The sequence below is a fragment of the Drosophila subobscura genome, chromosome A, assembly GCF_008121235.1.
Source record: "Drosophila subobscura isolate 14011-0131.10 chromosome A, UCBerk_Dsub_1.0, whole genome shotgun sequence".
NCBI lineage: Eukaryota > Metazoa > Arthropoda > Insecta > Diptera > Drosophilidae > Drosophila > Drosophila subobscura.
Genome location: NC_048530.1, coordinates 14,204,778 through 14,231,386, shown reverse-complemented (window position 1 = coordinate 14,231,386; position 26,609 = coordinate 14,204,778). Strand labels below are relative to the sequence as shown.

Below are 26,609 nucleotides of genomic sequence, written 5' to 3'. Positions count from 1 at the left end.
AAAATGAGTCTTCAATCAGATTAAATGATTGTTTCAGTGTTAAAAGAATTTTCAAGCTAGTAATATCAAGCCTAACATCAAAATCGAGGAATATGATTTCAGACTACGGTACATTTGCGGTATATTTTTAAAATGCCCGGTGTATATCGGTATATTTGCGAGGGTCTGTCGGTATATTTGATCAATACATTCGCGGTCACACTGGCGTGAAAAGCAAAAATCAAATTGAAAGCGAAATTGCACATTTTAAAATTGCAGCAGGCTGTTGTGTCCCCGTCGACGTCGGGTTGTCTGCTTTGTGTGTAAAGTGAAATAAAAGTTTATTGAAAGTCATAGTTGATAGATTTGTAGCAAACGCAACTTAGTACGGTATGTGTTCATTTACGTGCTTGTGTGTGTGATGTGTTGCTTAATTTTGTCAGCTGCCCGATTGTCTCTTTATCACACACATGTATGTACCATATGTACGTGACTGCATGTGTGTGAGTGTGTGTGTAGGAAACTCGCTTCGGGATCAGGTTCGGGAACGAACCCCAACCCAACCCTGCGCGGTGCCATAGTGACTAAAAAAAAGCGAGAGAGCTGAGAGTTTACTACAATAAAGCGCAACAAAACAAAAGATTACTAAAAAAATGAATATTATAAATATAACCGAAATAATATACATATAAGGAGGACCCGACGCCTCGTGTGTTGTCTCTTTTTTGTTGTGTTTTTTTTCGTCATGCGCGCTCTCTTTCTCGCCCACCCTCTCGTTGTCTCTCGCTCGCACACTTACACTTACGGTTCGTGGCAATACCTCGCGTGCGTTTTGGTTTTGTTTTGCTGCCAAAACTAATGCAAAAACAACAACAACAAAAAATTGGATACAGAAGAGGCGAAAAAGTCTGCCAAGCAACAGTTGCAAACTGCGACTTGCATTTCCCTGTGGTCCGCGACGACGCGACGAAAAGCGCAGAACTAAACGGAACAAAAAATGCTGCCTCCAAATACAATAAATACTACATAGTAGTAGCAGGCGGCGAGGCTAGGGAAGGCAAGGCAAGGTGAGACGTAGAGTTGCCTTCATTTGTGCGAGCACGCATTGTTTTCCACACACAAAAGTTCCAAATTCGCAATTCCCGCAACACTCGCCTCGCCTCTCCTTTCTCGGAATTCCTCTTGCTTCCTTATCCTAGGAGTACGAGAGTAAACAACAATTACTATACATGTGCATACATACATATGTACATACATATGTATATAAGTGCGACAAAGTGTGCCCAGTGTGTTCTGCTCGGATATTGATTCACACGAAATCCTTTGGGAATCGAAAGTATTGCGTGAAACTTCGCTATAAATTAAAGTGTTTTTTTTTTGTTTCTCGTCTCGATTCAGCTTTTGATAATTAAATTTTCGAGTAACCACGATTACGATAGTGTAACTCTTCAGCACGGCATAGGTGCCCCTCCGCTAAACCTGAATTTGAATTGGTTAAAATGCAGCCCCAATAAGCAAACCACGACGACAAACGGTTGCAATAACGGCGTTAGGTGCGAAGGACAAGCCACCCGCCACCCACGCTTTAATCACAGCTGAGAGCCAGAAAGAGACAGCATAGAGAACCAAGAAACTGAAAAGCTCTGAAAGCACGCATACCAACAACCAAAAGCATTCAAACTGTATGCAGTGCCTGCAGGCACAAGTCCCGCACACCAGCGCAACGAGCATAGAGCAACGAACATCGAAAACATCGCATCGGGCATTGAGCATCGGGAGCGAAATAACACACACACATACACACTGACACTGGGAGGAAGAAATGGATCTTCTTTTCGATATGGACGACGTTGTAGGGGGCCCCCCGGACGAGTGCAGTACCCCGCTGAAGGAGTGGCGGCTGAAACTTCAGGCTGGCACACTGACACGCAACGACTTCATCGAGTTCTTCAAGAAGGAGTCGCCCAAGTACTTTGACTATCAGAACGAACTAGATACAGGTGAGGCAACTACTTAGAGTTCATCAGCTGTGCCATTTATTGTCATTGAACATTTGAACAAACGCATTTCCGTGAATTGCTTACTTTCCGCTCCCCCGACTCTCTGCCTAGCAACAAATGATATTATTTGTGTTTTGCTCATAAAGCTGCTTCTTGAACTCGTTCAGGGGGGATCCAGGATCGGTAACCATAGCAACTAACTTAACCTTATTTATGTAGAATCATTAAGATGGCAAGGCTTAGCAAGTCAGGGCTTTCTTTCGTGTAGAGTAGACAACCCGACCAGACCAGACCAGACCAAAACAGAACACAGAACAGATTACGATGACGTTGTTGCGAGGACAGACTTTGGGCCACGGTTGTTGTGACGACGATGGCTGATAAAACAGATTGTGAAATATATGCATGCAATATGTAAACATGTATGTATGTATGTATGTAGATTCGGTTTATTCAACTCGCTTTTATCTGGTCCTTGTCCAGATTAGAACAGACCCAGTCACAGCCTCAGGTCCCAGGTCCCAGGTCCAGTTGCAGTCCCCAGGTCGTCGCAGGTTCCCCAGTCCACTGACGTGTCCCCAGTTCTCTGTAACTTTCTTCATACTTACCTGTATTACTAATTTGTGTGTTTGTTTCTTTGTGGAGCCCAATACACGGTTGATTCAATTAGACATACATACATACATACATATGTACAATGTACATATGTGATTTCTTGTGTGCATTCATTCGTCTTTCGTTCGTTTCGTTCGTAAGACAGGTACATACATATATATGTAAATATGTATTGTATATGATGATGTATATGTATATGTATGGGGGTCGATCGCCCACTGCCATTGCGGAGTCATTCGTGTTCTTAATATGTACATATGTTCTGTTTCTGCTTCATTTTGTTTACATTTGAGTATTTGGGTGTTCCCTGGCCCCTCTCCTTCAGCTCTGCTGTTCGCTTGCATCTGTCAAAATCTCAACAGAGAACTTAACTCATTTAACCCCGAAATAAGGTGGGTGACATCTCCTGGCTGCTCGTCGGAGTAGGCCGGACATTTCCGTGAGAGTCTGGAATATGGCATTGACGGAACACTGTGTCGCCGCCTCCTCTCTTGTGATCTCTTCCGTTGCGTTCCGTTTCGTTCATTGCAGTTCATTTCATTTCCGTGCTGTTCGATTCTTCTCTGTTCTGTTCTAGGCTCTCCCCCCCACCCGTTCCGTTCTTTGTTCCAGTCTACTACGTCTCAGCAGCAGCAGCACACTGTTGCACACGCAGTTATGTACATACATACATACATATTTCGGTTTTTTACAGGGTAATAATTTGCATGCACTATGCGCGGGTGGGAGAAAATATTACCTATAGATATACATATGCAGTATGTACATACATATGTGCAGTGGCGTTGTGTGTCGTTGATAGCCCGAGAAACGTTGCGACGTATTGGTTCTCAGATGAGTTGTAGATTGTGGAAAAAGTTCTCACTTTTGCTTATCGCCCCCCAAAAACAAAACAAACAAAAAAGCTAACGGTAACCGCTGTCTCTCATACATCGGACTCTCTCTGTCTGACTCGTGTCTACTCTCACTTGCACTCTCTCTCTCTCCCTCCATCTACTTGTCTCGCTCTTTACGATGCAGAGTTCATATGCATATGTATGTATGTATGTAAATGTATTGCACATGTCGGCGCGACCTTGAACTGTATTTGTATTTGTTGTATTTGACGATTTGTGGGTTTTGATTTCAATTCGTAAAACTCGTTCCAATGGAAGGTTTCTCTTCGCCACCAGCAGTCTCCAGTTCTCTTGCGGTCGCAACATCATCATTATCATAATCACGAGATTGTCATGATATATCTTCATGCTGTTTAACCTGTTTCTAATAACCAACCTAAGTGATATTTTAGACAGACAATGATGATGTACACACATACACACATATGTATGTACTTATGTACATATGAGTAGCATTACCTGTAGCTGCACAATGACTAAATCAACGACGATGCCTCGTACAGAACGAGCGTGTAGCAGCCCCCGTCCTTCCATCTCCCACATATGTAGTAGTAGTAACTAGACCTAGATTAAATAATAACCAAAGTAACTGCCATAAAACCTTCTTAGTTAACTGCTAAAATGTGTTCGGTTTTTTGCAGTCAAATGCATGTTCAAGGAGGCCCTGGCCAAGGAGGAGATCATCGATGTTCTGGTCGAGTTCATGCTCGGTGACAACCCAAAATCAGCGCTGGAGAAGCTGCGCCTCGAGGGCAACACCGCCACAGTTTGCGGCAAGGTCTTCAAAAATGGAGAGCCCACGTACAGCTGCCGTGAGTGTGGCATGGATCCCACCTGTGTGCTGTGCGTGAACTGCTTTAAGCGGTCGGCGCATCGCTTTCACAAGTACAAAATGTCCACCTCTGGGGGCGGTGGCTGCTGCGACTGTGGGGACAATGAGGCATGGAAGAAGGATCACTATTGTCATCTGCATTTGGTGAGTGGAGACTGCAAAGGCGAAAGGCGATCCCCAATACATTATTATCATCCTCCCTCTCCTCTGTTGCAGGATAATCGCAAGAATCCGCTCGAATTACAGGGATGGAATGATGAGAGGTTTGTGGAACGTTTCCTACCTGCTCAAAAGTTAACTCTTCCGACATTGATTTCTTTAAAGGGCTGTTGCTTTAATATTATTCATATGTTATGTGGTCATCATGCTTACTATGAAGGAGCTGTTTCTGATATGAAAACCATCATTTTGTCTATGAGTCATCCTAATAAAAAAGATGAGTTTTTGTTTGAGTACATATTATCAGGATCGACATTTCCAGTTGGAACGGAGAAGGAAACCTATGTTGAGACAGAACTTCAACCTGTTACCACCAATTATTTTGCGGAAGATACAGCTCCTATTGAAATATCTGGTTCAACAGCTAGCATTCTTGCTGGCGAAGTTGCAACAACAACGAGATCAGGAGATATGGGAGCCATAATGCCAGATCAGATTACTACAAGAGAGAATATCGGTGAATTTTGGAATACTCTGTATGCTATGACTAGCAAAATTACGTCTCAAGGATCTACAGATTCCTCAAATGAAAAAACTTTGATAAGTGTACTGGGATTTGTGTGTCTTCACACTCTGAAATTGATTACCCGAGAGGTTAGATCTGTCCAAAATTCAATGAGTCTCAGAATGAGTGCTCAATATGCTGCCATCTATAAAAACACAAGTTTTACTAGAAAAATTGTTGCTCCTTGTGCCAGTGCTTTGCGAGATCTAAAGACTGCTTATCTAAACAAATCAATATCATTAGATCTATTGGGGATCCTTATCGGAAGAAACATGATTGAAAGAGCTGAACCAATCCCTGATGATAACATCTTTGGCATCTTACATGGTACATGTCTATTACATGTTAGTATGTATGGTCTTGCCCCAATCAAGTATTTTGAGCAAGCAGCAAAAGCTCTGGGAATGAAAAATAGTGAATTTGCATCACTAATTTGTACTTCCTTAGTAAAAAAGAGTATTATAGACATATCTCAAATGTTGATTTACGCAAACAAACCTCATACTGTCAAAATTTATGGAAAAAATTATAATTTGGCCAGTCAGAGCACTTGGCGATATGCCCGACTTTACAACGCAAATTATTTCAATCGCTTCATAACAACCAAAAATGCAAGGATTGTAATTCGTTGTGCTGCTTATATAGCAGTGCGTGAATCATCATCCCAAATAGACCAAATGAACATTCTTCAGGGACACACCAACAAAGCTATATTCCTCAAAGAGAAAGAAAGAGCTGAAGAACATGCTAGAAATCAAATTTCTCAAAATGATGCTCCTCTTACCAAAGATGCAGAAACCATATATAAACAAAAGGAAACAATCACCTCTTCAGCATTCAACATGAAAGATTGAAAAATCATCAAAAATAATCCATCCAGTATAATCAAGAAAAACCATCCACACAAAAATCATCACATTTATATCAATAATCAAACATTTTTTACATTTTACAACAAGGTAGTAAAGGATTTGGGGAACAGATGAAATGATGATTGCACACAGTTAAGAAAATTGTTTGTTTTCTTTGTTTCCTTTGCGTTTGTTTTCTGGAAAATGAAAGAATCGAAGAAACATTACGAATAATGTTTTTTTTTGTCCGCGTAGTAGAGCTATTTAATATTAATGAATGGAGGACGAACACTACATAATTGTATGGAATTATAATTTTTTACATATGTATATTAAATTAGAAAGAACAACAAACAAAATAAAGAAAACTGAATGAATAATAATCAACGAAACAAGCCAACCCTCTGCATATGTGCAACGTAGTAGTGCGAAAGTCTCATAGATCGTCCACGACTTGCCGAAAACCAAGTCTTTCTATTATTATCTTTCCTTTTGTGTATCTTCATTTGTAGCTGACCAATCCGAAAGGTAAAGTTTTGTATTATTCCCAGTATTTGTATTATAATTTATTTGAGTTCTTGCCAATGCCTACCGTAGATATGTAGAAATGTATGTATTCCCATTGAACCCCAAAGTAGTTTTAGTTTAACAAATTCCACACTAACGGAGCCCACCCGTGTCCCTCACATCCACCTGTCCCCACCCAGTTACAGGGATATTCCAAACATATTTAATCGTAATTACCTAATTTTAACTAACGAAAGAAAGAAGCCAAAAATAAGTATAAACATAAATATGTCTAAAACAAACTAACTGAAACTCTCACGCGCTGTTGTGGTGATATTGGTTGGGGTTCTGGTTGCGGTTAACATGGTGCATACATGTAGATAAGTAAGCAACAGTTGTGGCAACATTTAATTGATGTGGTCTATTCTCTCGCCGCAGGTCAATTCACTGAGGATGGCTCCTTCATCGGCCAGTACGTGCCTGGAAAGCTCCAGCCGCCAGTCAGTCCACAGCCATTGAACAGCTCCGCCTCGGCGCACCAACAGACGCCGCCACAGACAAGTGCCGCCGCAGCAGCAGCAGCCGGCGGGGGCTCTGGCTTGGCATCGGGAGCAGGAGCAGTAGGAGCTGGTGCTGGGACTGGGGCTGGAGCCAGCAATGGAGGAACTGGCTCGACCAACACTGCCGCGGTAGCCACCTACGTCTGAGAGGCGTGCCTGGAGCTGGATGGGTTCCCTTTGAGTTCTTAATTTTCTTCAACTGATTCTACTCCCCAAAACCTTTTTGTAATTGTATGTGTAAAACGAAAACTGCTTTAAGTGTCTGCAAAAAACATAAGAAAACAAAAACTATATTAAAAAAAAAAACAAACAAAAGCGAAAACGAGAAAAAAAAACTAAAAATGTAATGAGAAGAGTTGGCAAGAATTTAAAGCATTTGATTTTGCTTCCTTTGGCTTATTTATATTTAATGTGTACTTTAGCAAACAGTTAATGCCTTTTCCAAACTAAAAAAACAAAGCAAAACAAAACAATTATCTTACATTTTTTGATATATGTAAGCTGCATAAACACAACTCAATTAGAAGAACAAACCCAAATGAATATGAACGTTAATGAAAGGAAAACCATTCACGGTTGTTGCCTGTTCGGGAACTCCCTTTTATGTCGAGAATTTGTTTAGTTGCCAATGGCGATTTGTATGCATACATATGTGTGTGCAAGGAAGATCCGTGTATATCAGCGGACTATATGGAAAATGAGTCAAGTTTTGTAACCAAACCAGAGACAAGGCAACCCGGTAGTTTCGGCTGGCAGAGACAGAGACAAAGATCAATGATTGACTGATGTGTGGAGCCCATTGCCAATGCTATATGTGGATCCATTGACACCTGTCGGCTGTCTACCCATTTGCCTTGTTCAAATTCTACTATTTTGCAATAATTTGTACTGAACCGAAACTTATGTACTATGGCCAACAGCATTGATGTGTTCAGCAAGTCAATTTACCAACCTAAGTACGGACTATGGTTACTTACGAACAACAAAAAGACTTCGAGGCAGAGAGCAGCCACGCTGGCAGTATTGGAAGCTGCCACCAGCTGCGATTTGTGGCTGCTACTTTGGTCTCCATCACATGCTAGAATTTCAGTCCAAAGAAGAGAGAGACATTAATTTCGTCGGCAATTTGAATATCGTATAAGTTTCTGATTTTCGTCCATAGTGTAATGACAAATTGTGTGTAATATTGAAACGAAACGAAACGAAAACCTTTCATCATTTGTCCATTAATTATTTAAGTAAAGCAATTAGTTAATTAACAAATTAGTTGACTGACTCTGTGCTCCCGATTAGTCAGTTGTATGTATGAATACCTACTTATGAGTGCATGATGCAATGGAAAACGGAATATCGACGTGCTCCCCAATATGTTTTATGTTGATAATCCCACTGTAATTACCGATTTGCATCACTGGTAAACAGAAACACACCAAATCCAGATCTGTAATAATATTGATACTTCTTTTTTTTTTGAAACTAAACACACACAAAGTGGCATTAGAATCTAAATGGAAAAGAGAGAAAGCAAACACAATAAAACACAACAACATCAACAATTTTTTGTTCTCCTTTTAATACATTTTGAATTAATTTAAATCTCAGTTTACATTGAAATTTGTAAGAACACAACACATACGACTACATTTGTATGTACATCCATATGTATTTTGTAGTGCACAAACCAGCCTGTGCATTGACTTACATACATACATACATAGTACATTCATACATTCAGTACATAGTAAATTCTTGTCTGCCATTTATGTGCATATATGTATTTTGACTGGATTGCCTACTTCAGTTACATACATACATACATACAGCTCGCTATGTACATTAGGTGGATATGTGTAAGCATTTTTATTTGGTCTTTAATAAACATACAGGGTTGCTTAGTAAAATTTTTGCACTAGATTTAAACAAATGAATAACGATAAAGAAGAGAAAGCATAGGAATGGAATGGAATGGAATGGCATAGAATGAAAATTGGCATTGAGGAAAGTAAGTGAGTTTGAGAATTACGAGTACATACTCGTACATGAAATACATACATAAAATGCATAGATATGTGTAGTTTGATTAATCGTACATATTTCGTGCACCGCGTTCTGTTTGCTGTTACTTCAATTAGCTATCTAATGAACTACCAATGCAATCGTATAACCCCAGCTTGAGCATAGTTTTCAACCGAATACTCCATTCTTAGCCTGCCCCACGTGGGCAAACACAGTGAGACCAATAAACTAGCTTCCGCCTCCCCCCCAATGAACCACAAACAGAAACTGGGGGACGGAAGACACGATTCCCACTATTCATTCACCTGCACCACGCATATCCCAACGATTCAGGTAGACGACGATCGATATCGGTTCTCTGAAGCAAAGTAGGGGACTAAAGCAGAGACAGAGACATAGAGAGAGAGAGAGAGAGAGGTGTGGGAACCTGGCTCGTTACATGCTGCACTTTCTCTAGTTACACCGTTGCAGCCGAAAAAGCTCACACACAAACACACACACACACATACATCTACACCCACGCTGACAAACTACAAGGAGCGAGCTGTGGAAGAGCGCTAAGTAATAAAAATACATACATACAAACAAATATGCCATATACACACACGTACATACATACATACATATGTATACATATTTATATATATATGGATATATGAATATATGAATATATATTTACATGTTTAGAGGACAACGATCTAAATCTAATGTTCATTACAAAGCGATATATACATACATACATATATATATATACAATATATAGAGAGATGTATAAGATTTTGCATAGATATTGTGATTTCCCAAATGACTCAAAACTCAAAAAATAGTCAATAGCAAAAGTCAAAAGTCAAAACCAAGAAAAAATATTTCCTCTTGTTTCGAGATAAAGTGTTCATCGGTGGAATGCGAACCGAATCACCCCTCTATTCCCACCACGGGGTTAAGGAGGGGTGCGAGCCATACACACCAAAAACTGCACTGCCTGTGTCGGGTTCTATTTTACATTACATTTACAATTGCATTTGCATTTACATAGTCGCGTACATACGAATGATGCATGTATGCTGCTGCAAGAACGATTTTTTGTACCACTTAAAATAGAAGGTCATTTGCACAATACTGTGATTCCTAACAAGAAAAAAACGTGAAACATGAAAGGAAAAGAGGAAAGAGAAAGGAGAAGCCAGAGAAAGGATGGGTATTAAGAGAAGCGATATGAAATGTGTAGCGATGATAACGGTACAGAGATTCAGATGATTAAAATACATGCATACTACATACATATGTATTTACATGCATACATACACTTGTATGTACATATGTGCCACGACGCGTGAGTATGTATGTATACATACGTACATACATATGCATGTACAATGTTTACTTACAAGAACAGAACTACTTATACTTATAACCACTCCACTATATCCAACTTTTGCAACACTTTCTTGCGCATAATTATTACCACTAAGAAATGGCCTAACAAAATTATATCCGAATTGTGCAGAAAAAACACAAGGGTGCAGATTACTTTTTTAAATGAGTTTTAGCGAATCAAATATCAACAACCTAAGATTAACAAATTCATATACAACAGCGGAAAGTAACAGACAAGTAAACACACAACAAAAAACTGAATACGGTCAAATCTTTGCCAACGAGCAGAAGCAACAGATGAAATTGAAATTGTAAATGTGTTAGCTGTAAAACCTATAATGAAAAATAAACCATAGAAACAATGTTCATTTTATAATCTCTTACAACCTTACAACCTCTTACACCTTTCAAGCTAAGGGCGTGTGGATCATAAGAGCTCTCAGAGCGCTAACAGAGCAGCAACGGGTGCGGTTACAGGCTGTTAACGGAGAGCGGCCATAGGCTAATAGGCGCAATGATTGGCAGCTGACGCGACCACCTTGTATAATTTGATCATTGTTTAGAAAACCCAGAAATCTATCGCAAAAAGTCATCGATGACATCGATGGTTTTGAGGGCCTATTTGATATTTAATATTTGCGGTATTTTTTTAACATGAGAAGATACATTTTGGTATATATCTGAGGGTCATGTGGTATATTTGCTCCATAAGTCCGCGGCCACACTGATTTCATATTTATTTCACATTTTCCATAGATTCAATTTGCAATTCCGAAAAACATAGTCAAATAAAATCCAATCAAGCCATGGCACTAGCCTTTAAGAAGGCCCACGGGTCCATAGTTGAGACAGTCGATGGAGCGCCGCCACTGAAGAAACTTCGCCTCCAAACACTAACCGCCAAAGCCAAGCCGGTGGAAAGGAAACTGCAGGTGCTGGCACAACTCGATCCGTATTTGGGAGCAGCCACTGTGGTAGCAGGCGCCGGTGGAGCAACGATAACACCAGCAGCTGTGCCCCTAGCAGTAGCCCTGCCAATGGGTAATACAGGTGCGACAGCAACAAGTGGCTCTGCCAGCACCGGCACCGGCGCCGGCGCCGGCACCGCCAACATTAGCCCAAGCAGCACCAAGGAGCTGCTGGAAGTGCTCGTCAAGATCACGGATGAGATCTGCTACGAAGATGTGGATATGGTCGAACTGAAGGAGGCCTCCGCGAAGATATATCAACTGTTCCAGCTGCAGGATCGGGATAGCGACACTTCGGTGCGGGTGAAGCTGCTGGAGCTGCTCTCCGGCCTCGGCTGCGAGTGCACCACGGAGGCTGGTGTGATTCTCATCATAGACCATCTGATCTACTTGCTGCGCAAGGAGACCTCGCAAAAGGTGCTCGCCCAGGGCATGATGTGCCTCTACCGGATCGGCGATCGCAGGCGTCACCTCGTCCCGATGGCCTACAACACCCAGGTGGCCCATCTGGCCAAAGAGGCGCTGCGCTCCGGCTCGACGCACACGCAGAAGAACGCGATGCTGGTGATCGGACGGTTCGCCACGCGAATGGAGGGCGAGCGGCACTACGCGTGGAAACTGGCCTTCTACATCGACTCGCAGGACTCGGGGGTGCGGGCGCAGGCTCTGCATGCTCTGCTGACGCTGGGCGAGCGTGGATCCAACCTGCCAGCGGTGCTCTACAAGCGGGCCGTGGATGCCATGAAGGACGACTACGAGTGCGTGCGCAAGGAGGCCCTGCGACTGGTGTACATGCTGGGCAACAGCCACCCGGACTTCGTTATCGCCTCGGGCGGCAGCAGGAGGACATCCGCATGATCGATGCCGCATTCAGCAAGGTGTGCGAGGCGCTCTGCGATCTCTCGCTGCAGATACGAGTGTTGGCCGCCGAGCTGTTGGGTGGCATGACCCACGTCAGTCGCGAGTTCCTCCACCAGACGCTCGACAAGAAGCTGATGAGCAACCTGCGCAGGAAGCGCACGGCCCACGAGCGCGGCGCTCGTCTGGTGGCCAGCGGCGAGTGGTCGTCGGGCAAGCGCTGGGCGGACGATGCGCCCCAAGAGCGCCTGGATGCCCGCAGCATATCGATAATCGCCAGTGGAGCCTGCGGGGCCCTCATCCACGGCCTGGAGGATGAGTTCCTGGAGGTGAGAACGGCTGCTGTCGGCTCCATGTGCAAGCTGGCACTGTCGCGGTCGGACTTTGCTCTCACCAGCCTGGACTTTCTGGTGGACATGTTCAACGACGAGATCGAGGATGTGCGGCTGAAGGCCATCTACAGCCTGACGGCCATCGCTCGCCACATAGTGCTGCGGGAGGATCAGCTGGAGACAATGCTGAGCTCGCTGGAGGACTACTCGGTGGATGTGCGGGAGGGGCTGCATCTGATGCTGGGCGCCTGCCGCGTCTCCACGCAAACCTGCCTGCTGATGGTCGTCCAGAAGCTGCTCGATGTGCTGGCCAAGTATCCGCAGGATCGACACTCCACCTACGCCTGCATGCGCAAGATTGGACAGAAGCATCCGCATCTCGTCATGGCCGTGGCCGTTCACCTGCTCTACGTGCACCCGTTCTTCGAGACGCCCGAGCGAGACGTGGAGGATCCCACCTACCTGTGCGTCCTCATTCTCGTCTTCAATGCCGCCGAGCATCTGATGCCCATCATCAGCCTCCTGCCGACGGCCACCCACCGCCACTATGCGTACTTGCGGGACAGCATGCCGCGCCTGGTGCCCCAGCTGCCCATCGAGGGCGCCTCCTCCTCGTGCACGAATCATCGGATCGACGATGCCGTCAAGGAGGCAGGCAGCTCCGCCGGGTACCTCAAAATGATTCTCAGCCACATCGACGAGATCGTCACCATGTCCGACGGTCGCGTGGAGTTGCTCAAAACCGCCCAGTCAATCTGCAGGTAAGTTCTGCCGCAAGTCCTCCACTGCCACCAATTGATGACTAAATCTTCCCTGCAGCGCCTTGGGGACATCGACTCGGGTCTGTATGGGACGTCCAACTTTCTGGAGACTTTCCTCTCCGCCCAGATTCAAATTGAGCAAATGCAGCGCTGCGCCAAGGCGCACAGAAGTCGCGTACCGCTGAAGGAATCGCTGGCCGCCCTCATCACCAAGTGCCTCAAGCTGCAGCACACGTTCTCGGGGCTGAGCTACTGGGACATACTGCAGGTGAAGCAGCTGAGGCTGCGTGCCAGCGCCCTGCACCTGGTCTTGGTCGTGAAGGATCGCTCGCAGAGCGCCCTGGGGAACCCCTGCCAGATGCTGCTGCAGACGGCAGGCGACATCAGTGAGTACATAAAGGCCAACACAAAGGAGGAGGAGCAGCCGCTGCCGATCCCAAGCATTGCCACTGGCGACGAAGAGGAGGACAAGTCCATTAAAGCGTCGACGAACAACGCCCAGCCGGACAGTTTTACGCGGCAGCTGCTGTCCAAGCTGGACGCGATCACGGACCCAAGGCCGGGTCGCGTATTCCGCGAGATTCTGCCCCTGGTGCAGAATGCACCGCCCCTGGCTCTGCCGCCCGCCAATGAAAAGATTCGTCGCTGCATGGCCAGCATAATCGAGCCGTGCCCGCTGCAGTCGCAGGATAATGTGATCAAGGTGACTGCTGGCCTCATTGCAGCCGTTCCGTTCGTGGCGGAGATCGACAACCTGCAGGAGTCGCAGAAGGCGGACATGCGCATCAAGATCAAGTACCCCGACCAGCACATGCACACGGTGGTGCCCAAAATGACGGACTTCAAGCCCATCATGACCGAGCAGGGGGAGCACGAGACAAATGTGCGCCTGCGAACGACGATCCTGCTGTCGCACAGTGTCTGGACGGAGGCCTCCCTCGTGGAGATTCAGCTCTGCCTGGCCGTGCGCCCCGGCAGCGAGCTGGAGCTCTGCAAGCCGGCAAAGGTCCTCTTTGCCCCCAAGCCGGTGCGGCGAGGCATTTAGCGGGAGACTGGCGCTAATGCCAAAGAATCCGTAAAGGCTAGAAGAAGGCAGCACAGAAAGCAGACAGCGAGCGGACAAAGCGACGAAGCTGCTCATGGACGCACAAACAATGTAGTTGTTAGCGATGTAACATTGTGAATTATTCGATAACAAAACCACTTTTCATTTGTTTCTCACCAAATCCCCCCCCTAAACTCTGTAACTCTTTTACGCATAAATGTATATGATTGAACCTAAATGAGCAAGACTAAGGAAGGAAGGGTACACAAATGCAACAGGCGGTCAAATGATGTAACATTCCATTGCCACTTACAATAGACTAATAAAATCAAAGAAATCGGCGATTAGTTAGACGTTAATGATGAGTTTTTCATCAATTTCCGTTGTTCCTTAGCAAAAGAAAGGAGTAATTCCAACGTATAAATCGGACTCTAGCCCCAATTATGTTGTAAAGATAGAAGAACTGGTCCCCAAACCACTCCGAGCTTATTATAATATTTACTTATGCTCCCTTTCCCTTGTTGCGCGCGCTATTTTTCAAATTCTGTAATGTTATCATGGCTCATCCAAATGTATCTTACATACGTTTACATACTAGAGTCAAATACCAAAGTAAAAATAAAAATACTGAAAATCCAGCCTAAAATGCAACCGTGCAAGCGCTGCTCGCTAGCTTGTGTGAATTTATTTCAAAATAACAATCACATTCAAATCAAAGTGAAGAATGTCTTTACTTAGATTTATCTTTAATCTTAAATAGACATTGAATCCTTCAAATATTCTGTTAAATATTTGGCTATTCTGCTTAGTATGTTATTGGTATGTAGAAAATGTGTAGTAGTATTGTCTAAGGTCATCAGGTACACAATCCAATAAAAATAACTATTTCAAATAAGCCAAAATGAGTCTTCAATCAGATTAAATGATTGTTTCAGTGTTAAAAGAATTTTCAAGCTAGTAATATCAAGCCTAACATCAAAATCGAGGAATATGATTTCAGACTACGGTACATTTGCGGTATATTTTTAAAATGCCCGGTGTATATCGGTATATTTGCGAGGGTCTGTCGGTATATTTGATCAACAAATCCGCGGTCACACTGGCGTGAAAAGCAAAAATCAAATTGAAAGCGAAATTGCACATTTTAAAATTGCAGCAGGCTGTTGTGTCCCCGTCGACGTCGGGTTGTCTGCTTTGTGTGTAAAGTGAAATAAAAGTTTATTGAAAGTCATAGTTGATAGATTTGTAGCAAACGCAACTTAGTACGGTATGTGTTCATTTACGTGCTTGTGTGTGTGATGTGTTGCTTAATTTTGTCAGCTGCCCGATTGTCTCTTTATCACACACATGTATGTACCATATGTACGTGACTGCATGTGTGTGAGTGTGTGTGTAGGAAACTCGCTTCGGGATCAGGTTCGGGAACGAACCCCAACCCAACCCTGCGCGGTGCCATAGTGACTAAAAAAAAGCGAGAGAGCTGAGAGTTTACTACAATAAAGCGCAACAAAACAAAAGATTACTAAAAAAATGAATATTATAAATATAACCGAAATAATATACATATAAGGAGGACCCGACGCCTCGTGTGTTGTCTCTTTTTTGTTGTGTTTTTTTTCGTCATGCGCGCTCTCTTTCTCGCCCACCCTCTCGTTGTCTCTCGCTCGCACACTTACACTTACGGTTCGTGGCAATACCTCGCGTGCGTTTTGGTTTTGTTTTGCTGCCAAAACTAATGCAAAAACAACAACAACAAAAAATTGGATACAGAAGAGGCGAAAAAGTCTGCCAAGCAACAGTTGCAAACTGCGACTTGCATTTCCCTGTGGTCCGCGACGACGACGCGACGAAAAGCGCAGAACTAAACGGAACAAAAAATGCTGCCTCCAAATACAATAAATACTACATAGTAGTAGCAGGCGGCGAGGCTAGGGAAGGCAAGGCAAGGTGAGACGTAGAGTTGCCTTCATTTGTGCGAGCACGCATTGTTTTCCACACACAAAAGTTCCAAATTCGCAATTCCCGCAACACTCGCCTCGCCTCTCCTTTCTCGGAATTCCTCTTGCTTCCTTATCCTAGGAGTACGAGAGTAAACAACAATTACTATACATGTGCATACATACATATGTACATACATATGTATATAAGTGCGACAAAGTGTGCCCAGTGTGTTCTGTTCGGATATTGATTCACACGAAATCCTTTGGGAATCGAAAGTATTGCGTGAAACTTCGCTATAAATTAAAGTGTTTTTTTTTTGTTTCTCGTCTCGATTCAGCTTTTGATAATTAAATTTTCGAGTAACCACGATTACGATAGTGTAACTCTTCAGCACGGCATAGGTGCCCCTCCGCTAAACCTTCATTTGAATTGGTTAAAATGCAGCCCCAATAAGCAAACCACGACGACAAACGGTTGCAATAACGGCGTTAGGTGCGAAGGACAAGCCACCCGCCACCCACGCTTTAATCACAGCTGAGAGCCAGAAAGAGACAGCATAGAGAACCAAGAAACTGAAAAGCTCTGAAAGCACGCATACCAACAACCAAAAGCATTCAAACTGTATGCAGTGCCTGCAGGCACAAGTCCCGCACACCAGCGCAACGAGCATAGAGCAACGAACATCGAAAACATCGCATCGGGAATTGAGCATCGGGAGCGAAATAACACACACACATACACACTGACACTGGGAGGAAGAAAATGGATCTTTTCGATATGGACGACGTTGTAGGGGGCCCCCCGGACGAGTGCAGTACCCCGCTGAAGGAGTGGCGGCTGAAACTTCAGGCTGGCACACTGACACGCAACGACTTCATCGAGTTCTTCAAGAAGGAGTCGCCCAAGTACTTTGACTATCAGAACGAACTAGATACAGGTGAGGCAACTACTTAGAGTTCATCAGCTGTGCCATTTATTCTCATTGAACATTTGAACAAACGCATTTCCGTGAATTGCTTACTTTCCGCTCCCCGACTCTCTGCCTAGCAACAAATGATATTATTTGTGTTTTGCTCATAAAGCTGCTTCTTGAACTCGTTCAGGGGGGATCCAGGATCGGTAACCATAGCAACTAACTTAACCTTATTTATGTAGAATCATTAAGATGGCAAGGCTTAGCAAGTCAGGGCTTTCTTTCGTGTAGAGTAGACAACCCGACCAGACCAGACCAGACCAAAACAGAACACAGAACAGATTACGATGACGTTGTTGCGAGGACAGACTTTGGGCCACGGTTGTTGTGACGACGATGGCTGATAAAACAGATTGTGAAATATATGCATGCAATATGTAAACATGTATGTATGTATGTATGTAGATTCGGTTTATTCAACTCGCTTTTATCTGGTCCTTGTCCAGATTAGAACAGACCCAGTCACAGCCTCAGGTCCCAGGTCCCAGGTCCAGTTGCAGTCCCCAGGTCGTCGCAGGTTCCCCAGTCCACTGACGTGTCCCCAGTTCTCTGTAACTTTCTTCATACTTACCTGTATTACTAATTTGTGTGTTTGTTTCTTTGTGGAGCCCAATACACGGTTGATTCAATTAGACATACATACATACATACATATGTACAATGTACATATGTGATTTCTTGTGTGCATTCATTCTTCTTTCGTTCGTTTCGTTCGTAAGACAGGTACATACATATATATGTAAATATGTATTGAATATGATGATTTATATGTATATGTATGGGGGTCGATCGCCCACTGCCATTGCGGAGTCATTCGTGTTCTTAATATGTACATATGTTCTGTTTCTGCTTCATTTTGTTTACATTTGAGTATTTGGGTGTTCCCTGGCCCCTCTCCTTCAGCTCTGCTGTTCGCTTGCATCTGTCAAAATCTCAACAGAGAACTTAACTCATTTAACCCCGAAATAAGGTGGGTGACATCTCCTGGCTGCTCGTCGGAGTAGGCCGGACATTTCCGTGAGAGTCTGGAATATGGCATTGACGGAACACTGTGGCGCCGCCTCCTCTCTTGTGATCTCTTCCGTTGCGTTCCGTTTCGTTCATTGCAGTTCATTTCATTTCCGTGCTGTTCGATTCTCCTCTGTTCTGTTCTAGGCTCTCCCCCCCACCCGTTCCGTTCTTTGTTCCAGTCTACTACGTCTCAGCAGCAGCAGCACACTGTTGCACACGCAGTTATGTACATACATACATATGTACATATTTCGGTTTTTTACAGGGTAATAATTTGCATGCACTATGCGCGGGTGGGAGAAAATATTACCTATAGATATACATACATATGCAGTATGTACATACATATGTGCAGTGTCGTTGTGTGTCGTTGATAGCCCGAGAAACGTTGCGACGTATTGGTTCTCAGATGAGTTGTAGATTGTGGAAAAAGTTCTCACTTTTGCTTATCGCCCCCCAAAAACAAAACAAACAAAAAAGCTAACGGTAACCGCTGTCTCTCATACATCGGACTCTCTCTGTCTGACTCGTGTCTACTCTCACTTGCACTCTCTCTCTCCCTCCATCTACTTGTCTCGCTCTTTACGATGCAGAGTTCATATGCATATGTATGTATTTATGTAAATGTATTGCATATGTCGGCGCGACCTTGAACTGTATTTGTATTTGTATTTGACGATTTGTGGGTTTTGATTTCAATTCGTAAAACTCGTTCCAATGGAAGGTTTCTCTTCGCCACCAGCAGTCTCCAGTTCTCTTGCGGTCGCAACATCATCATTATCATAATCACGAGATTGTCATGATATATCTTCATGCTGTTTAACCTGTTTCTAATAACCAACCTAAGTGATATTTTAGACAGACAATGATGATGTACACACATACATACATATGTACATATGAGTAGCATTACCTGTAGCTGCACAATGACTAAATCAACGACGATGCCTCGTACAGAACGAGCGTGTAGCAGCCCCCGTCCTTCCATCTCCCACATATGTAGTAGTAGTAACTAGACCTAGATTAAATAATAACCAAAGTAACTGCCATAAAACCTTCTTAGTTAACTGCTAAAATGTGTTCGGTTTTTTGCAGTCAAATGCATGTTCAAGGAGGCCCTGGCCAAGGAGGAGATCATCGATGTTCTGGTCGAGTTCATGCTCGGTGACAACCCAAAATCAGCGCTGGAGAAGCTGCGCCTCGAGGGCAACACCGCCACAGTTTGCGGCAAGGTCTTCAAAAATGGAGAGCCCACGTACAGCTGCCGTGAGTGTGGCATGGATCCCACCTGTGTGCTGTGCGTGAACTGCTTTAAGCGGTCGGCGCATCGCTTTCACAAGTACAAAATGTCCACCTCTGGGGGCGGTGGCTGCTGCGACTGTGGGGACAATGAGGCATGGAAGAAGGATCACTATTGTCATCTGCATTTGGTGAGTGGAGACTGCAAAGGCGGAAGGCGAAAGGCGATCCCCAATACATTATTATCATCCTCCCTCTCCTCTGTTGCAGGATAATCGCAAGAATCCGCTCGAGAGCAAGATCATCACTGAGGCCGTGCTGGAGCGCAGCGAGATCTGCTTCAGTGCCATTTTGTCGTTTTGCGTCAACTATCTGGAGATCGAGCCGAACGCCAGTCTGCAGTGCCTGGACGGGGAGGACATGGGCCTAGGGCTCGATGGGGCGAACTACTGCACGGTGCTGTACAACGATGAGTCGCACACGTTCGACCAGGTCATCCAGACGCTAACAAAGATCGCCAAATGCCGCCACAAGGAGGCCATGGAGATAGTGGCGGCCATAGATCGCGAGGGCCGGGCCGTGGTCAAGTGTGACACGTTCAAGAGCTGCAACGACCTGAAGACGGCCATAGAGAACCAGATGATACCGGCGACCGGACTGCTGGCCAATCCCCGGAACAGAGAGTCGCTGCGGACCTCCGTGTTGCACATCAACTCGGTGGCCTGCCAGCAGTTTGCCCTGCAGCTGCTGAGTTGGTTCCAGGAGTTCCTCGTCCGTCACTACCTCTTCCGCAAGACCTTCTCCGAGTTGGTGCAGCGCAAGCAAGAGTCCTTCTGCATCCGCCACATCCTCGAGTACGACGTGAAGCTGTGGAAGACAGCGCGCACCTGCTGGCACCGCCTCCTCATCTCGGGCATGCTCATGGAGTACGACAACAAGATGGTGCTCGCCCAGGAGTTCTCGCGTCGCTACGCGACCATCGTGGAGGACTTCATCAACGACGATCACGACCACGCCTTCTCGATTGTCTCACTCAGCGTGCAGCTGTTCACGGTGCCCAGCATTGCCCATCGCCTCATCGCCATGGAGGGCATCTTCGACAAGCTGCTGCACACCTTCTACTACGTGGCCATCGAGAAGTTCATCCTCAACCGCACCCTACACTTCAGCAAGAACATCGCCAGCCTGACCTTCTTCAAGCGCGCCAACTACATCCTCTACGACCTGCGCTATCTGCTCAGCCTCAAGCCGGATGTACTCAGCAGCGAGCTGCGCACAGGCTTCCTCGAGGGCTGCAAGGCTCTGATGCGTGTCCTCAATGTGATGCAGGGCATGGAGTCGATTACCCGTCAAACGGGGCAGCACATGGACTACGAACCGGAGTGGGAGTGCGCCTTCAATTTGCACATCAAGCTGGCCACCACCATTTCGCAGGTGATCGAGTGGGCGTCCACCGACAAGATGCTCCTGCACAAGCTCTACAAGATGACGGTGCGCGCGCTGGTCAGCAACAACTTCATTGTCGGAGCAGCTGGCGGCGACGAGGTGGAGGCCCGTAGTGTGGCTGGGCATGTGGCCAGCTGCCTCGTCTACGATGTCCTGGTGCGGCCTGTGTCGATTCATCTGCCATTGACTCGCTTCTATGCCGGCATCTATCTGCATCTGGAGGCCCATGGCCTGAGCTACGACTCCCTGGTGGCCGAGACCGAGGTGCTGAACATCAAGCTGACGCCGCGCGAGATCATTGAGCCGGTGCTGTGCACCCACGCGATGATTGCCCAGGTGGCCGCCGGCATGTGGCGCCGCAACGGCTACTCGCTGCTCCACCAGCTGTACTTCTACAGGAACGTGCGCTGCCGCGTGGAGATGCTGGATAGGGACATTGTTTGCCTGCAGATCGGAGCCTCGCTGATGGAGAGCAACGAGTTCCTCATCCACGCCCTGAACAAGTTCAATCTGATCGGCTGGGCCCAGCCCAACTATGAGACGCTGCTGGCCGAGTCCTCCGTCGACGAGGAGTTCATGCGGCAGCTGTCGATGATTGACGAGTTCCTCGAGCTGCTCATTGTCATCATTGGGGAGCGCTGGATGCCCGGAGTGTCGCTCGTCAGCGAGGAGGATCGATTGCGCAAGGAGATCATTCAGCTGCTGTGCATCAAGTCGTATTCCCACTCGGAGCTGAGTCGCGCCCTGCCCGACACCACGGGCGGCAACAGCGACAGCGTCTTCGAGGATGTCATCAACACGGTGGCCACGTTCAAGAAGCCCGTCGGTGCCGACCGCAAGGGTGTCTACGTGCTCAAGGAGTCGCTGTATGACGAATTCAACGTCTACTTCTATCACTACACCAAGGAGGACAAGTCAAAGGCCGAGGAGCTGCAGCGGGAACGTCGCAAGTCCAAGAAGGAGCTCGTCTGCTGTCCGCCGCCCATGTTGCCACAATTGACACCAGCATTCACGTGAGTCTCTCTGTCTTATCTCTGTGGTAAAAGCTAATTCAAATCTCTTTTCTCCTACCATTATTTGCAGATCCATGGCCAACATATTGCAGTGCAATGTTTTCCTCACGATTTGCACTTTGACCATGGATCGGGCACTGGACATACGCAGTCGCTGCTTCTCCGAATCTCACGTGCAGAAGGTACGCGCCGCCTTCTCCTCCACCACCCTGTGTTTCCCCCTGCTAATAGAGACTTCCATTTGAATTCAGATTTTACACTTGTTGGGCTTTGCCATCCAGGAGGAACTGAGCGAACACTATCCATTCCTCAGTTTCTATGAACGCGCCCAGCAGTACGGCATCCTCGATAAGTTGGAGGAGCTAGCCCGTTGCCCAAGGGTGAGTAAATTAGTTCAATGGCTTGTGTGCAGATTTACTTGAATTTCGCCTCGTTTGGCGTACAGTTGGAGGCACATCGCGACTTTGTGCTGTGGACCATTAAGCGGTTCAAGGATATGCAGGCCAAGCAGGCGCCAGCAGCAGCGGCCGGCCCCAGCGGCTCTCAGAGACAGTCGATGGGGGGCGAGGAGTTGCCGCTGACATCCGAGGAGCAGGCACGCAAGGAGAAGGAGACTCGCGCCAAGCTGGCCGCCGAGCGTCGTGCGAAGCTCATGGCCCAGATGAAGAGTGCCCAGAATTCGTTTATGAAGTCAAATGCCGAGATGTTTGCCAACAGCGACCTGGAGCAGAGTTCTGGGTCGGGAGCCTCCAGCTACAGGACGGCTCCCACGATGGGCGGCAGTGCCATGGAGTGGGAGGATATATCGGACGACAGCCTTGAGGAGCAGGGTGCGGCCGCTCTGGCGATAAAGCAGAACCCGGCCTGCCTGGGGCCCAATCGGGCACCCTATCAGGCGCAGGAGAACAGCTTCAAGTGCATTCTGTGCTTCGAGAATTGCAGCATCAATCCGGACGGACCGCCGCTCGTTAGCTCCGCTTTTGTGCAGACCTCGCGCGTCATTCTGACCACGCCAGGCCACTACGACGGCAAGAGCGGCATGCATGTGAGCTGCTGCGGCCATGTGATGCACTACAAGTGCTGGCAGGAGTACTACAGCAACGAGGAGTCCAAGGAGCAGCGTCGCCACCACCGGAACCGCCTCGCACTCAGCCATGGCCACAACGTGGAGTTCCACTGCCCGTATTGCCGGGCCCTCAGCAACATTGTGCTCCCCGTTAGCGAGCCACTGGGCGGGCTCATACCCGGCCATGCCGCAGTGCCGCCGGCTGTCGGCGGTGGCAGCTCCGAGAACTACTTGCCCCTGGACTGCTTTGTGGAGATCATGCGGACCCTGGCCGGTGAGCTGGCGGCTCCGGCCGCTGACAGCACCATGTGGCAGTATCCGAGCGTGCTGCGCAAGTCCAATGTGATCGGCGATGTGGCCCAGTTCGAGCGGAGTGTGCAGCTGATCGAGAAGCCGCAGCTGCATCCCACATGCACCGATGTGATGTCATCCTTCAACAAGGCGCTGCAGAATGCGATGCTCAGCCAGCAGCCGAACGCTGCCGCCGAGGGCGGCGTTGGCGTTGGCGTTGGCGTTGAGAGCGATAGTCCGTACCTGGTCTTTGACACATGCAGCTACACCCTGGAGTCCCTCGAGATCTACATGTTCACCATGCGCAAGCCGCTCAAAGTGGAGATGCCCATGCGCCATCAGACATGCACCACGAATCTGGTGCGCGCCTGTTCCCTCTACTCGTGCTGGGCACCGCATCGCCCCGAACTGGCGGCCAAGCTCCTGGATACCATATTCAACCAAAAGGGAACCAGCGTACTCGAATGGGACTGCTTCCGCATGCTAGTCCAGCTCAATTTCGGTGTCCTCAACCTGATGCTGAGGGAGAGTGGTAAGTGCCTTTCTCTACCTTTCTGTCTTTTGTGGCTGATTATCCTTCCGTCTTTGCGTAGAACACGCCTTCCTGCCCAGCGGCAGCATGTTCGATTTCTACATGCTGCAGACCATGTTCCTGGCCAATGTCACAAAGGCCGTCATCTGTTTTGACGTGGAGAAGGAGCTGGCCAAGCGGCGGGCCAAGGAGGAGGCCGGCGCGCAGACTGAGTTCTCTCAGCTGGCGTATGTGGAGCAGCTGCCATCGAAGATTCAGGAGAACATGGTGGCATTCTATCGCAGCTACAATGTGCCAGCGCGTATGCGCCAGCTGGTGCAGCAAAAGAAGTTGGCCGAGTCGGAGGAGAAGCAGAATCAGAGCCCGAATCAAGAGCAGACTGTGGTTATCCCCTGCGAGCTGCAGCACTTGGCGCTGATGCTGGAACATGTGCGTTATCAGATGGGCTCGTTTCTGCGCTGCGCCTGCCTCTTCTATCGCTGCATGACCGATGTGGAGTTCCCCGACACGTTCCCCTTGGAGCAGCCGGATAGATTCGATCTGATGTGCCAGTACCTGGGTCTGGATGCCGACATGGGCGTTTATTTCGACATGGAGACAGTTTTTGCCACCATGATGCACAACTTTGCCTCACATCCGCACGTCCTGCGGCAGGCCGAGCAGTGCAGCTTAGGCTATGGCGATCCCGTTGAGGTGTTGCCATGCCTCCGCCCCCTGCCGGCGCTGAAGAAGCTCTTCGACGATTACAGCGATCTGATCAACAGCGTGTCGGACATTTTCTGTCCCAATAATGAGCGCGAGGAAATGAAGACCCCAACGATGTGCCTGATATGTGGCGAGGTGCTCTGTGGCCAGTCGTACTGCTGCCAGCCAGAGCTGGGAAATATGTCGGTGGGTGCCTGCACCCATCATGCCCACAGCTGCGGGGCCGAGGTTGGCATATTCCTGCGCATACGGGACTGCCAGGTGGTGTATCTGGGCCGCGGCAAGGGCTGCTATGTCCAGCCACCGTATCTGGACGAGTACGGAGAGACGGATCAGGGCCTGAGGCGTGGCAATCCGTTGCGCCTCAGCCAGTACGCCTATCGCCGCATCTTTATGCAGTGGCTGGGCCACAAGCTGCACGAGGAGATTGCTCGCCTCAACGACAATGCCAATGTGGCTGTAACGCAATGGCATCACATGTAGTCCGGACGAGAGGAACGCAGTAGATCGCCCAGCTGCAGTCGGATCGCTAGAGCGGAGCGGAGCGGAGCGGGTGAACTGACTCTGACGCTGACGCTGAAGCTGACGGAGATCGAGAGCAAGAGAGATGGCAATGGCGGCAGTCAATGTGATTATTACGTACTAACATTAGGAGAGCATATTTATACGTCTAAGCATTTTACGAGTTATCCTTTCGAAAGGAAACATAACCCTACCCCCCAACACACACACACACACACACACAATACACAAACACACCTCGAAACGTTGAGTACCAAAACGAGAAGAACAACCAAAAAAACAAATGAACTTAAAGCCTCAATTTGAACTCAAAGTAAGATCCACACAAACACACACACACAGCCAACAAACAGACACAGACACACACGTCCGGATTGAACTTTGTAAAATCGTCTTGCGTTTTCTAACACTATTACACATAAAACTTGATTAATATTATTATTATTTTTTTTTGAGCTAACATTAGAAAACTTGTTGATAGTTTGAGTGGTAGACCGAATTTTGCGGAACTTCTCTAGTTATATATATATATAATATACATATACTACACTTAAAGAAAGGAAAACAAAAATGTAATAGGTTAGATTTTTGCCAGCACCTTCAAGGACTATACACACACACACACACACACACATATACGCCACTCCCCCCACACAGCAGATGAGAAAGTAAAATATAACAATCGAGGACACTGTGTGTTTATTTGCTTCTGATTGATAGAAAGATTGCCTGTGCCCATGTCCATGTCATGCCCAGCAGCACCACTTCCCAAGTCTATGTACATAGAAATCTTTGAATCCTTATCCCAAGTCCCCACACGCTTGGCAATTAACCGGGTGGATGGCACACCAAACCGGGCACACCCGACCCATGATATTGGCACACCTTCAGCTACCCTCCCCCAACGACACGAAGATGGCTTCAACAAATACATACTAAAGTTAGTCAAATCATGTTTTCTTTATGAATAAACTTAACACCTCCTCCATATGGCAACTATCTGCGGATAGATAGATATATGGACGTATATACCTACATATGTGTGTATATTATGTATGCAGTTTCTATCTATATATTGTACAACAACAACAACAACAGCAGCAGCAGCAACAATATTGATTTATGTAAAGTTCAAGCAACATATTGATGCGAAACAAAATCTTACAAGTGAAAATGCGAGGAAGCAAAAACAAATTTGAAATAAAAAGCAGTTTGAAAAATATTCTAGTGAATCTTTGGAAGGCGGGACGAGGCAGGCAGTACAGATGATCGATACCCACAGCATAATCGCAATAGTCATTAAAATCGTTATTTCTGATCCCAAGTTAAGAAATGCTTTGTGGGATGGTATGTATATTTTGTTTTTATTTCATTTAGATTGAACATTTGCTGCTCTGTATTGTGTGGTTTCTTAATTGAATGGCTACAAAATATTTGTATGTATTGCATAAAATCGCGGGGCCCCATTAGAAATACATTTAAAAATTATATTACAAATATGAAAATATTGCCAAGCAAAGGCAAAGGCAAAGGCCAAGGCGCATTAGTT

The 26,609-nt window shown here is 46.6% G+C and overlaps 4 protein-coding genes across 8 annotated transcripts in view; 3 read left to right on the top strand and 1 right to left on the bottom strand.

The window, feature by feature from the left end:
- The first annotated feature begins 189 nt into the window (after positions 1-189).
- On the top strand, positions 190-10,120 carry LOC117896228 (E3 ubiquitin-protein ligase UBR1-like). 4 transcript variants are annotated; one of them, XR_004649020.1, is made up of 6 exons: positions 193-369; positions 1,378-1,979; positions 4,132-4,466; positions 4,539-4,585; positions 4,647-6,425; positions 6,843-10,120. XR_004649020.1 is itself a non-coding variant. In XM_034804540.1 (5 exons), the coding sequence occupies exons 2-5, from the start codon at positions 1,802-1,804 to the stop codon at positions 6,853-6,855; spliced, it is 573 nt and encodes a 190-aa protein (XP_034660431.1). In that variant the 5' UTR covers positions 194-369; positions 1,378-1,801; the 3' UTR covers positions 6,856-7,286. The 4 variants fall into 4 exon arrangements, 1 of the variants encoding a protein (XP_034660431.1); XR_004649017.1 differs by having other exon boundaries at positions 190-369; positions 4,539-6,425; XM_034804540.1 differs by lacking the exon at positions 4,647-6,425 and having other exon boundaries at positions 194-369; positions 6,843-7,286.
- LOC117895631 overlaps positions 9,363-26,609 on the bottom strand; it is a 31,136-nt gene continuing 13,889 nt past the window's right edge. The window contains exon 10 of the mRNA XM_034803523.1: positions 9,363-9,400. The gene's annotated coding sequence lies outside the window, so the exon portion shown is untranslated. The remainder of the gene's footprint in view (positions 9,401-26,609) is intronic.
- Positions 11,076-14,662, top strand: LOC117896082 (integrator complex subunit 4-like). The gene is given in 2 exon segments (XM_034804160.1): positions 11,076-12,154; positions 12,157-14,662. Coding segments are annotated over 2 exon segments (3,156 nt in total). The 5' UTR covers positions 11,076-11,163; the 3' UTR covers positions 14,322-14,662.
- On the top strand, positions 15,415-26,282 carry LOC117895494 (E3 ubiquitin-protein ligase UBR1). 2 transcript variants are annotated; one of them, XM_034803230.1, is made up of 8 exons: positions 15,415-15,588; positions 16,600-17,199; positions 19,342-19,676; positions 19,756-21,944; positions 22,015-22,126; positions 22,196-22,324; positions 22,390-23,833; positions 23,895-26,282. In XM_034803230.1, the coding sequence occupies exons 2-8, from the start codon at positions 17,025-17,027 to the stop codon at positions 25,019-25,021; spliced, it is 5,511 nt and encodes a 1,836-aa protein (XP_034659121.1). In that variant the 5' UTR covers positions 15,415-15,588; positions 16,600-17,024; the 3' UTR covers positions 25,022-26,282. The 2 variants fall into 2 exon arrangements, with proteins under 2 accessions (XP_034659121.1, XP_034659197.1); XM_034803306.1 differs by lacking the exon at positions 15,415-15,588 and having other exon boundaries at positions 16,529-17,199.

What these genes read in the sequence shown, in the direction of transcription:
- LOC117896228 (XM_034804540.1), top strand. Translation starts at nt 1,802, where the DNA reads ATGGATCTTCTTTTCGATATGGACGACGTTGTAGGGGGCCCCCCGGAC. An exon ending in TCAGAACGAACTAGATACAG is followed by an intron (nt 1,980 to 4,131) that starts GTGAGGCAACTA and finishes GGTTTTTTGCAG; the next exon opens with TCAAATGCATGTTCAAGGAG. An exon ending in ACTATTGTCATCTGCATTTG is followed by an intron (nt 4,467 to 4,538) that starts GTGAGTGGAGAC and finishes CCTCTGTTGCAG; the next exon opens with GATAATCGCAAGAATCCGCT.
- LOC117895494 (XM_034803230.1), top strand. Translation starts at nt 17,025, where the DNA reads ATGGATCTTTTCGATATGGACGACGTTGTAGGGGGCCCCCCGGACGAG. An exon ending in ACTATTGTCATCTGCATTTG is followed by an intron (nt 19,677 to 19,755) that starts GTGAGTGGAGAC and finishes CCTCTGTTGCAG; the next exon opens with GATAATCGCAAGAATCCGCT. An exon ending in CCGAATCTCACGTGCAGAAG is followed by an intron (nt 22,127 to 22,195) that starts GTACGCGCCGCC and finishes ATTTGAATTCAG; the next exon opens with ATTTTACACTTGTTGGGCTT.